This window comes from Xiphophorus maculatus, chromosome 19, assembly GCF_002775205.1.
Source record: "Xiphophorus maculatus strain JP 163 A chromosome 19, X_maculatus-5.0-male, whole genome shotgun sequence".
Lineage (NCBI taxonomy): Eukaryota > Metazoa > Chordata > Actinopteri > Cyprinodontiformes > Poeciliidae > Xiphophorus > Xiphophorus maculatus.
In genome coordinates, this window is record NC_036461.1 from 3,479,577 (window position 1) to 3,492,577 (window position 13,001).

The 13,001-nt window shown below is 41.2% G+C and overlaps 1 protein-coding gene across 2 annotated transcripts; it reads right to left on the bottom strand.

Annotated features, from left to right (window-relative positions):
* Positions 1-556: 556 nt before the first annotated feature.
* On the bottom strand, positions 557-12,686 carry dlk1 (delta like non-canonical Notch ligand 1). Of its 2 annotated transcripts, XM_005801271.2 has the most exons (7): positions 12,494-12,686; positions 12,386-12,403; positions 12,087-12,180; positions 11,848-11,911; positions 10,807-10,937; positions 8,604-8,745; positions 557-2,192 (listed from the first exon to the last, which is right to left on the bottom strand). In XM_005801271.2, the coding sequence occupies exons 3-7, from the start codon at positions 12,136-12,138 to the stop codon at positions 1,403-1,405; spliced, it is 1,179 nt and encodes a 392-aa protein (XP_005801328.1). In that variant the 5' UTR covers positions 12,139-12,180; positions 12,386-12,403; positions 12,494-12,686; the 3' UTR covers positions 557-1,402. The 2 variants fall into 2 exon arrangements, with proteins under 2 accessions (XP_005801328.1, XP_023208073.1); XM_023352305.1 differs by lacking the exon at positions 12,386-12,403.
* Positions 12,687-13,001: the final 315 nt, after the last annotated feature.

Below are 13,001 nucleotides of genomic sequence, written 5' to 3' on the forward strand. Positions count from 1 at the left end.
TTGAAATCAATTGAAGTGTTTCTGTTAATTAAGAAACGTAATTAAAATCTCACGTAAATAAGTCTGCTCACCCGAAAAACATGCATTTTCCTCCACTTCCTGTCGTCTTCTTCATGGTTCGAATTAGTGGCAACATCCTGTTGGTGATCATGTGACTTGATGCCTATTGTTTCCAAAATGAACCAATTTTGATGCAGCCAAAAAACAAAACAAAAACTCATTCTAAAAAGAACTTATTTCTTCAAAATTGTTTAGTTTAAGCAAATGTATTTTTTAAATGTCAAATTGTCCAATTACGTGGAAATGCATCTTATTATAGGCTTGCTAAATCTAAATGCTTTTGGTGGAGGAAGTGTGACGGTTTGGTGAAACTCATTATTAGAGGTAAATTCAGTTTATTCTGTCCACTCTTGGTAATTTTTTATTTTATTTTTTTTACCCCTCCAGGGGGTCTTTTAGTGGGCTCTAGTGTCCCTTTTACGAAAGTAGGCTGACAGGAATGGGGAAGGAGAGGAGGGAAGACATACGGCAAATATCGTCGGGTCCGGGAGTCGAACCTGCGACGGCCGCATCGAGGACTCAAGGCCTCCAAATATGGGTCGCGCTAACCGCTACGCCACCACGGCACGCCCCCCATTCTGTCCACTCTTATCCAAACCTAAACTTCAATCATCCAACCAAATGAATCAATAATCCATTTTGAATTGAAGTTTTAAATGGGTGCAACCCGTCCAACCCACTTTCCTTAACAATGTGGCACCATTTAAAGGGAAATAAAAGTTTTACAATAATTTTACAGTTGCCAAGAAACTTTGTTTTAAAGAAATAAACATTTCCTTACTTTTTGTGCATGAAAACCGGACTAATATCCAACCAAGAGCTGACTCAGTACATTTGCACAACATGGTAAAGTTTGTTCTGTAAAGCAGGAAAAACCATAATACACATCGACTGGACATTACTGCACAAACTTATCAATTATTAATAAATTAAAACTCCTACATAGGCTGTCATGTAACATAAATTTTTACACTTTTTGTCTGGAATGATCATTACCAATTTACAACTAGACTATTCTAAAATAAAACTGTAAAATAGCTTACAAAAAAAATCTAATTAGAAGCACAAAATGAAATGAGTGATTAATAGAGGGCTAAAGATAAGCCACACAATGACATCTTTTGAATTTCTGCACAATTTCAGTGGATTTTAATAGCATGACTGACTGATAAACATTTACAGCCTCATGTAACATTTCGTCCCCTTGGTCCAGACGGGATACATTCAGCCCAGTCTGCGCTAAACTGCTGCACAACAGTGACAGCGCTTCATTCTGGGTTACACCGTGACATTCGTTGGGGCTCCCTCCGCAGGGAGCCGGTAACAGGAGGAGACGTTTTGATCAGATGGAGGTGTAGTGTCTCCCGAAGCTGGAGAGTCTAATCTTTTCTGGCAGGATGATGTTTACAGAGTGCTCCGGTTCTTCCTGGCTCGTGCTGCCAGCTTCCCTCAGCAGGTGTTCCCGCTGCTGCCGCACAAGCTGGCTGTACTTGGCGTTGGCCAGCCACGTCTCGCAGCGACCAAAGAAGACTATTCCTGTGGTGCCCAAGATAACCAGACAGGTGAGCAAGGCCAGCATGCCGAAACAGATGAGCTGGCCGTGGGTGACGAGGACGCCAGTGGAGTGGACCGACTCCTTCAGGGTGATCTTCAGCAAGTCTCTCTCCGGTGGTCTGAGCAGCTTGTGAAAGGCGTGGGCAGGGAGGGAGTAGTGCTGCGGAGTGAGAGCAAATCCTCTGTGCTCCACTGGTCTGGTATTGGCAGGCCTGGTCCTGGATCTCTGTCTGTGATGGAGGGAACAGGTGGGACCCGAGTACCATTTCTGGCAAATGCAGCGGAAGGTTCCGTCGGACTGACCGACGCACGTTCCACCGTTGGCGCAAGGCGCACCTGCGCAGGCGGAGAGGCTGCTGGTGTCGTTGCACGTGAAGCCGGTGTAGCCGGGCGGACAGGCGCATGTGAAGGCCAGGCCGTGGTCCGTGCAGTTGCCCCCGTTGAGGCAAGGGTTCGGCTGGCAGCTGCCGGCGCTGATGTCACAGAGGGCGCCGGAAAATCCAGGAGGACATAAACAGGAAGGGTCGGCTGCAGAGCCGCTGGCCTCCACACACGTGCCTCCATTTTGACAAGGAGAGCTGAGGGACACAACAGGACAAAGTCAACGTATTTCAGAGAGGAAGAAGGTCTAGCATTTATTATTTAAAGGTGACCTATTATGCTTCCTTCAACAGGTTAGGATTTGGACGATACAAAACATGTTCATTACAAAACCATTTGTAGATAAGAGTTTAGTCTGATCAGTTCTGCCTATTGGTGTCTTGTCACTTTAAATCCAAATAACCTGCTGCTGGCCACACCTCCCTGCTCAATATTTACACTCACACATGAAAATGGCAGCAAACAGATGTGCAAATAGCAGAAGTGGAGCCTCCTGCAACAAGAAGAATCCAGCAAGTGGTTTCTAAATGGTGAATTAGCTGAAATCATGTCTTTTCCAGCAGCCAGTATGAAGCGGTAAAACCAGCTAACCAAACATGTTGGAGTTCCATTTGGGTTGCTAGGTAACAGACTGGGCTCAGCTGGAGTTGCTATGTTACGGGCTGGGCTCAGTTGTGGTTGTTAGATAATGGCGCAGTGATAATGAAACTGTTGCACCAAAATACGTTCTCTTATTACCAAACTGTGGCTTTATGGGTTTTTTTTGGTTTGTTTTTCTTTTAAGAGCTTGGGCTGGTTTTAGAAGCAGTAGAAACCCAGATGTAAGTACAAAAATATGCAAAAAGCGAATTTTGTTCAGTCCATCCATGTTTTATTCATATAGTTATAAACGAGGAGGCAATGAAGATGAGAATTTAATCAGAAAGGTTAGAGCTTGTCTGGAGGTCATTTTAATTAATCTGCCTCCTTTCAGATGTGGTTCTGTTTTATTTCCCAGAAAAATAAAGAAGATGGTTCTGAGCAAACCCACTAATTTACCACAGACTGAGTCATCAAGCTGAAAAAGCCTCATAAGCCGTCCTTGGAAGTTGCACCAAAATTACCGCACACTTAAAGCTCTTTCACCCATGAAGAGCAGCTCTTGCTTTCTATACAGAAATCTCAGACATCGGAAAGATCTGCAGGTTTCAAGATGTTTATTCTGATATTTCACAGCCACAATAATTTGACTTTTTCCCATAAAATGTTCACAGCAACCAAAACAGATTAGTTGTCAATTTAGTGTGAAAACTGGTAGAAATTTAATAAGAATTATAGTCAAATTATAAAAATCGGTCTGTGGCACTTACTAGTACTAGAGACAAGCTAAGAGAAATGTTCTTTTAATGTCATAATCTAAAAATAAGGTTAAAAGATCACAATAAGGTAACAGTCAAAAAAGTCGTAACAAAGCTGTCTTATCAGGGATAAGTCATAAGATTTCCCCAGTAAAGCCGTAATATTCTCAGAATAAAGTCGTAATTTCATGATTACTCAAGAAATCCCGACCGTCTTGTGAATTTACATTTTGGTATCAGTTTTGGAAATAAGGGAATACTTCAATCTTGAAACAATTGTGCAGACAATTGTTCATAAAAAAATTGACTTGATCTCAAAGTTTTTTCATTAAAATTACTTTTTTTTCTCATAATTCTATGACTTCTTTCAGCATCTTTATTCTGCTAATGTAATGACTTGATTCTCATACGCTGGTCTAAATATGCCGCCGTAAACAAAAACATATTGCAAATGTAACATTTTTCTGAATGAAGGACTTTAAATTTGACACGTCAGGCATACCATAGAAAGAAGCCGGTTACCTGCTTTTGTCAGAGAAGTTTAACATTAAATGACTGAATTACCTCCTTTATAGACCAAACTCTGAAAACTCTGCTTTTGAAACCTACGATCTACAGAAATGGGATATTTATTTGGTTCTTCTAATCTCAGGAATGGGTTTTGGTCCACAATCCTCTCAAGGTGGTGGTTAACGATCCTGTTTGTGCTTCTGTTTCCTCTTCCACTGAACAGTTGGCTTCAGTGGATGTGACCTTTCTGGCTTTTTCTCCTGGAGAGTTTCAGTGACAGTCTGTGGGACACCGGTCAGGTCAGCCGTCTCCTCCATGACTGCGCAGACCGTAGCGTGACATTTCTGACTTAAAGGTGACTTATTATGCTTCTTTGACCAGGTTAGGATGTTCATTAAAATTCTTTTGCACAAAATCATTCTTGGATGATGAGATTTTAGTCTTGAGTTGCTGTCATAATTTGATGTTTTAGGGCGTCTTGTCACTTTAAATCCAAATAAGTTGCTGCTGGCCATCCTCGCTAACTCAACGTTTACACTCGTACATTAAAATGGCTGCAAACAGATGCGCAATTCTACCGTACATCTTTGAAATGCAGAAGTGGAACCTCCTGCACAACCAAAAAGAACGCAGCAAGTGGTTTCTGGATGGCAAGTCAACAGCAAAACACTTGTCTTTTCCAGCAGCCATTGTACAGCGCATAAAGCGGGAAAAAACCCAGCAGACCAAATGTAACGGAGCTCTGCCTGGGTTGCTAAGTAACATGCTGGGGTTTCTGGGCAACAGCGCAGCTCCCATGGAGTGCAGCTCGGCAATCAGGAGGTTTTTGAAAAGGCTTGTTTTCCAGACACCAAAAAACATGAACTTATTGCTAAAAATCAGTTGTGCGTTGATTTTTTAAAAAGTGCTTTATCTGTTTTAAAAGCAGTGGAAATTCAAACGGAAACACAGAAATTGATGTTTGTCAATTCTGCATAATAAGCCCCCTTTAAATGTTACTTTTTAATTTGCCTTTTGTAATTTAACTTGAGAAATTGGGTTTTGGATTTCCACTTGCTGCAAGTCAATCAGAAATCAATTAAATTCTTGAAACATAACCGTTATTACTCACAAACATTTGAGCGATATTCTGATTTACCGAGCTGCACCGGCGGCGCTCATTGGTATTCTTTTACTGCTGTGAGCAATTCTTCCCCTTCACACTAATAAGAAACAGTAGGCTCCATTTTCTGCAAATTAAAAATCTGAACCCATTACGGGACATAAATGAAAGAAACCTGGGCTCTGCCTGTGAAATAATCCACCGGCGCCGACTTGTGCGGCGGCGTATCTGATCAGTGCGGTCATGCTTAACAGGACGCAGACAGATGAAAGCTCCAGATAGAAACCAATCAATACCTCCAGCAGAACTCTGGGTAATTACACGAGCCTCCAACACCTTGTCTGACTGAGTGTGAAGAAATACGGTTCTTTTCCCGACGTCTCTGCCTCGTAGCGCAGCTGATTAATGTTAGAACCACAAGCAGGGATCTGGGTTTTCCACCGTGACTAACGGCAGAGCAGTTTATTTTGTAAGGCAGTTCAGTGTAAGTCGGTTTATTCTGGTCAATGCTGGACAGGACAAACGCAGAGAGGTTGAGGGTTCAGGCAGCCGCCTGCGTCCCTGGAGTCTTTATCAGCCTGATGGGCAGATTGAGGATTCCTGACGGATAACAGCGATTTGCAATCCAGCAGCAGACAGGAAAGCTCTTCAGCTTTTCCCCAGATGTCATTCAGAAAGGCAGAGAACTTTGTTCAACTTAATCTTTAGCTTTATGCCACTAATTTATCTGGTTTGTTCTGTTTCTGTTTGTTCTGTTTTGACAAACCTGACAAAGAAAGGAGCCTGGACTTTACATCAATGAAAAAGAAAAAAGTGATTTAAAAAAAATTTTTTTACTTTAAATTCGTCAGCAAATTTAAAGCATTAATTCGCCAGCAAACGTGACCTGATCCAAAACGATCAGAACTGGAGAGAATCGAGCGGCTCTTAGCCAATCAAATCACGCCCCTTTGATCACATGTCAAGAATTCGGACTTTTGATCTCAGAAGATTGAAGTTGGAATTTCGAGAAGAACGACAGAAATCAGAAAGAACGACAATTTTTCTAAGAAATGTCAGAAATATTGGAAAAACTGAAAATTCCGGGAAAAAAACGACAGAATTCCGAGAAAAAGACAGCAACATAAGAAAAACGGCAACATCCTTCTAAGGAATGCCAGAAATCTGAGAAATAAAAAACATCAGGAGTTTGAGAAAAAGACAGCAATATAAGAAAAATACCCCACCAGGAATCCGTAAATCTCCCGACAGAATTACAAGAAATTTAGAATTCTTCTGTGAAATGTCAGAAATCCATGAAAAACATCAGAAATCTGAGATCTGATGTGAACTCTCAGCTCACTCAGACTTTGTAAATCTGCATGTTTTATTCTCTCAGTTCAGGGTGTAAAAACTTCAGCATTAATAGCAGCCTGTTAAAATCCAAGTTCAGACGTTGCCGTTTTTATCACTTTTTGTCAAAGCAAACAAGCTGGAGCTCAGAATCTGTGGATGTTGGCGCCTCAGAGACCAAATATTCTCCATGTAAAGGCGATACAACATTTTCCCAATGAAACTGCAGTCGAGGCCTTTTCAATGCACAACAGAGACGCAGGAAGGATGCACTGATGTCGTCCTGCAAGCTAAGCAAGGAAATCAGGTCACAGGCAGCATGGAGGCTCTGAAACGCGACAGCCTGTTAAGAGCATTTTGATTTATTTGATCTTGAAGTATTGACATGAAAGGTTGAGTGCTTTGAAGTGGCCTAAAGAAAGCCCAGAATCTGTGGAAATGTCACATTTTCTCCAAGACAGGATCATATTTATATCCATATTTACAACACGGGGAAATAATTGCAGTTTGACATGAAAACTAAAAAAATCCTGTAAAATAAAATCATTTTGCAGGAAAGAGTCGCTACTACTGATTTAAAATTGAGAAATGTTCAAACATTTAGATTTAATTTGACTATAAAGGCTTAAGATGCTTTTTATCCTTTTCCCAGTTGGAAATTCAAATAAAAACTGAATAAATTTACATTTCATTGTATAGACTACAGTTAAAAATCTGAAAAGTGTGGCATTGCATTAGCATTCAGGGCTAATTCAATACGTTAAGCCATTTTTCATTGTAATTACAGATGTAAGTCAATTAAGGTGTCTCTCTGCCAGCTGTGCAGATCAACAAACTGAAATACTTTGAGCTTAGCTTATTTTCTGACAAGCTCTAAAAACAGGAAGTGGACTAAAACGCAGGGCATTCTGGGTAAATACAATCAAAATAAACAAGCTAGCTTAGCGTTGGCATCTTGTACAAAAGACAAAATAAATCCTACTACCACTAAAATCTGACACCTCTCCTTTTTATTTCCATCTTCAGACGTGTTTTTTCCTTCAGTGCTTCTTGATGCAGCGCCCCCATAGGTGAGGAGGGGAACAGGTTTTTCAATTAGCTTTAATCGGTTAACAGCGCCGCATGAAAGAACAGCAGCAGCTGGAAATGTAACAAATGATGCAACTTTTGGTCCCAAATTGAACCTGAATCTACTGGGATATCAGGTGTGATTTTTAGTTGCTGCAGTTTGTGAGCCAAACCTTTTGAACAACCTGTTCTTCTCCTCGACAGGAAAACCTCTGAAGAAGACACTGAGCGCAACTTCCTTCTTCACAAAATGGAAACAAAAATGGAGCAGCGTCAGTTTTTAGCGGTTGGAGGATTTCTCTTTTGTCTTTGGCAAAAGAACACAAGCCATTTCTCTTGCTAGCGCTAGCCTAGTGTGTTTGTTTTGGTTTCATCTACCCAGAATGCCCTGCTCTGTGTTTCTGCAGCGGTCTCCAGTTTGCTTGGCGTTCACATATGCATTCAAACCGCATCAGAGTTCACTTCAACCAAACCAACATCGAGGTTTGTAGACAGACCAGAGTTTACTTTTCTTGACTGATTGCACATTCAGACCTCCCTAAGACCCAGCCGAGCCGAGCTCGATCTGGACCGAGCCGAGTTTGATCCAAACCAACCAGAGTTTGATCCAAACCCACCAGAGTTTGATCCAAACCAACCAGAGTTCGATCCAAACCAACCAGAGTTCGATCCAAACCCACCAGAGTTCGATCCAAACCCACCAGAGTTCGATCCAAACCAACCAGAGTTCGATCCAAACCAACCAGAGTTCGATCCAAACCCACCAGAGTTTGATCCAAACCCACCAGAGTTCGATCCAAACCAACCAGAGTTCGATCCAAACCAACCAGAGTTCGATCCAAACCAACCAGAGTTCGATCCAAACCCACCAGAGTTCGATCCAAACCCACCAGAGTTTGATCCAAACCAACCAGAGTTCGATCCAAACCAACCAGAGTTCGATCCAAACCAACCAGAGTTCGATCCAAACCAACCAGAGTTCGATCCAAACCAACCAGAGTTCGATCCAAACCGAGCCGAGTTCGATTAAATCAGACTAAACGGGTCTGCACTCCTCATTCTGTTTTAACAACTCAAAACAAATCCAGTTACAGACCAGATTTAAACGGGTTTAAATGGAAAGTATTGAGACCAATTATTAGAGCAATGAAACTGAAGTGCAACAAGAAAACTATAAATAATATTTTCTTTAGTAGTGGCTGCAGATTAATCCCTATAAATAATTGTTCCTATTAATAAATAAAAACAGGTTGTGGTACCCGTTCAGAAGGCAAAGTCTCTGCTTCATCTGGCAGTTTTCTCCACCGTAGCCCTGGGGACAGACACACAGGTAGCCGCCCTCTCCTCTCTCTATGCAGGTGGCGTTACTGGGACAAGGCTTGGATGAGCACAGGCGAGTATCTGGTGCAGAAAAACAGAAAATCACAACATCATGTGGTTTTTCAGATCACTGTGTGCCTCTTCTAACGTCTTTGTTGCTACTCTTGCTCCATCTCTGCCGCCGCATGGCAGCAGCTTTGCATCCTCAAAGAGACAGAGCCCAGTGCATAACACTGGCGATGTGAACATATGCTCCAGCAGAATATGAAAGGCAGCGTGAACGCTCAGATAACTGGGTCAAACTGCTCAAAATACCTCATCCAAAAAAATCAAGCAGAAACTCCTTTGAATTATTCCTCTTTGTTCCTCACTTTGCTCGAGGGATCAACAGATTCCGTATTAATTATTCGGTTTTGTTTAAAAATGTCATCCTTAGGACGCCAGTGAACACATTTTCAAAGGTAAGGTGGTAAATTTCTATCTGCAGGGTCGGCCCAAACCTTTTTGAGGCCCAGAGCAGATTTTAATTTGGGGCCCCACATACCAACATGTCAACACCAGATGGTTTATCGTTCCTAAGCTTCTCTATGTTAGCTTAGAACAGCTTCGTTCTTAATTAGCTTGCGTCAGTTATTATGGCTGCTGATTTGCAGGAGAAGCAAACTGAAACAAAACAAAAAAGTGGATTTTGAAATGCAAAATGGTGTTTAAGTTATGGATGGACAGTAAATCAATAATATACATCATGATAAGTGATCAATATCAGTAAGTAATACATCTTATAGAATATTCAGTAATTTCACTGTACTCCGATCCAGAACCAGAACGTTGGTGGAATCAACTCACCACCAACCCTCGCTTGCTGTTTGGTTACCTAGCAACTCACTCATTCTACGGTTGCCTAGCAACAACCTGCTGAGTAACTGGTGCAGCAGCAGTTTAAGGTTCCGCCACTAAGCCTCATAACTACTTAAAAATACGAAACGACAGCATGGAGTGAAAACTGTGGATAAAACAGGAAAAGTCACACCAACAGCATTTTAGATATTTAAACACTAATCAATAATTATCAATAACGACTGATCTGAAACAGCCATAGTTTTAGTGTGTTATACAATTTTAACTATTAAACAGTAACAATAAAAAACTGCTAGCTTGCAACGACTACCAATGTGGTCAACATAATGTGCTAGATCTTAAATGTATGCATAATTTATAGATTAAAGATTTATAGACTTTCTACTAATTGTCAACAAGGTCAGGAAAAACTTTTAATTAAAAAACAGCAAGAGGGAAACAAGCAGGTCACTCATGCTAGCTTGACTATGACAATCTTAACATGTAGATGTGATGTGAAATTTGGTGTTTCGGTTCAGTTACAAAATAAAAAAGGCAATCTGAACACCGACTCTAACATATTATCAACAGAGCAGGTGTTTAAATTAGCTGATCAACGACCGCTTTGTTAGCTTAGCTACTAGCAGCAGTAGCTAATCGATCACTTATTAATGATCGCAAGACAAACATCAAGCCTAAAAGCAAAATACTGTAACAGACTGAATGTTCTGTTCTTGGTGTTTACACGTTTTCTTGGTGTTGAATCCTGAAACAAAGTGGCATCGTCGTCAGTTGCTATGGCAACAAGACTGTAGCGTAGCCGACAGAAAGCGAGGAAAAAAAGTGGTTTTGTTCTTCAACAATTTTTCTTTGACATTTTTTCTCTTGCTGTGGCGCGCTGCACTAAATTAATAATACCTACACCTCCAGGTTTCTTTGCTTAACGGGGTCGTTAGAACTCAGCAGCGCGGACATGAACGGCACAAAAGAATCGTCTTCCAGGGATCCACAAATGTGCAAAATTTCCAGTTGTAACCAATAACATGTCTATAGAAATAGTTTTTTCCATGTTTAAAAGCATTCAGTTTGTATTATTCAGTGTTAATTTACATATTTATCATGCTGGCTTGACGCTCTTGGTGGCCCCCCGGTGGTGTGGAGGCTCAGAGCAGCCACTTGCCTCGCACATCCCTTGGGCCGGTTCTGTCCTCTTTATTCTGATTAATTTCATGTCCTTTTTTCTGGACAGCGGTGACTCAGTCTCACCTCTGCGGCGGAAAAGGAGGAGCGGTTGATGCGACTCACCTTGGTCGCACAGGCTGTCCACCCAGCCCTCTTTGCAGACGCACTGCCAGGCTTTCTCACACGCGCCGTGCAAACAGCCTGGGAACGGGATGCAGCGGTCGCAGTTCTCCCCCTCCCACCCGGGTTTGCACCTAAAGGGTAACAGGAAAGAGAAAAAATTTAAAATGAAAGCAATTTGAAACTATTTATGCACCAACCCACACATCACTTTTCGTTCTAATGTCCTCAAAACACCTAAAGCATCCAGACGACTTAAACTATAAACTATAATTGGGATTCTCTGTGGTAGGGTAAATAGAAATTAAAGAAAAACCCTCTAAGTAAATTTATAAAATCATCTTCTGCAGCAATTAGAGCTGCATGTCCATTTGGAGATTAAAATTTTAGCACATTATTTTTTAAATTTGATTAAATATGGTTTTAAAACAAGTTTTCTATAGATTCTAGGTACATAATAATGTAATCTGCATATCAATTTTCAGATTAATTAGCACATTCTTTTTAAAATGTAGTTGAAACTGAGAGATTTGATGAAATATGGTTTTAAATTAAGTTCTTTATAGATTCTAGCTCTGGATTTTCTGTTAAGAGTAAATAAAAATTAAAGAAACACTCTCTAAGTAAATTTGTAAAACCAACTTCTACAACAAAGCTCCACATCAATATGTTCTTTATAAGAAATAACTAAAACTGAGACAGATTTGATGAAATCTGGCCTTAAATGTTAAGTTTTTACAGTTTCTAGTTCTGAATGCATGCATAGGCTTTGATCTAAACCATTCAAATTAATTATACATGAGCAGAAAACACTTCTTTAATCCATAATTTAGATACCCAGGAAGTAAAATGTGACAAATGACACTTTCAGTGGGTGAACTTTGCCAAACTCAAAGTTAAAAAAAGATTTATTTTTCAAATCAAAGCTGTGAAACCTCCAGATTGTGGCTGAATTTCCCTGAATGAGGAACATTTATGGAGATGGGGTTGAAAAAGCCTGCAGGATGTGAGCCATCATCTGCTCAGGTAATTTTAGCAACCCACCTGCACTTCCCCGGCTTCTCACAAAACCCATTTTCTGTGCTGCACGCCGCGCTGCATTCCCAGCCTCAAACAGAAACAGCCGCAGTCACAACACACACAAAACATTCAAAAACAGTCAAATATTCAGCCGTTAGGGCGAAAACAACAACAACAAAAATCATTTAATCTCGGACAAAATGAGCGTAATTCCTTTGGGGTTGATTAAATGTCTCAGAGGAATGTTGGAAACCACGGATTACCTTTTGCTATTCCCGTCACGACCAGAATTAAGACCACCCCGATGAGATGCATCGCAATTTGAAGGAAGGCGACCCTCTTTGTCCTGCAGAGCCGCTGCAACAAAATAAAATAAAATAAAAACAAACCGTTTCTCCACTACAATAATCCCAATTCCTACAAGTTTGTTATCAGAGAAGCAACCGTTCTTTAATTGTATAATTCTCCCAAATTTACAATTTGGGAGAATTTTTCTAATTTGAATCAGTTAAAATTAAACTTATTAAGAAATAATTAGTGGTAATTTCCGTCGTCGACGCACCTGAGCCTCCTGCTCCCGCTGAGCATGAGGGGAAGCAGAAAGGAGAGATTTTTCCAAAAAACGGATTTCATGTCAAAAAGCATCTAAATGTAACAAAGACAGTTTTACCTATGGCATCCAGACGCCGCGCCGCCGAACAGCGTCGCTCATATTTCACCGGTTTGCCCGGGTTGTTGTTGTTTTCCGGAACCAGGCGGCGGGTTCTTGGAGGTGAACAGGTGAACCGGCGCTCTGATTGCTCCGAGGCGGACCTGCTGGTTCGGACGGGACTGCTGGTGCTGCTGCGGCGCGGCGCGTCCCGGCGCAGCTCGCTCCTCCCACCGACCAGGCCCCCCGCTGGGAGGAGGCGGGACACTTTCACCGAACCGAACCTCAGCTCGTTTTTACTGGAAGTATGGAAATATGAGGTTTCTGTGGATCAGCATCACTCAGATAAGACAAGACAAGAGGGCGAAACCTGGGAAAATAGGAAAACAACCGGCAGCTCCCAAAAAACTTAGACATTTTGAGATTAATTTCAGAGATTTTCTAGGAAAAAACGTGTAAATTTATGAGCTTGAAAAGTCAAGAATGTGCTACAAAAAAAATCTGAAATTAAAAATTTAATTTCAGAAAC

Excerpts from the sequence above, each read along its gene's own strand:
- dlk1 (XM_023352305.1), bottom strand. The coding sequence starts at position 12,138 with ATGCATCTCATCGGGGTGGTCTTAATTCTGGTCGTGACGGGAATAGCA. Across the intron at positions 10,938-11,847 it reads GAGAAGCCGGGGAAGTGCAG|GTGCAAACCCGGGTGGGAGG; the intron begins GTGGGTTGCTAA and ends GTTACCCTTTAG. Across the intron at positions 2,193-8,603 it reads AGACTTTGCCTTCTGAACGG|CTCTCCTTGTCAAAATGGAG; the intron begins GTACCACAACCT and ends TGTGTCCCTCAG.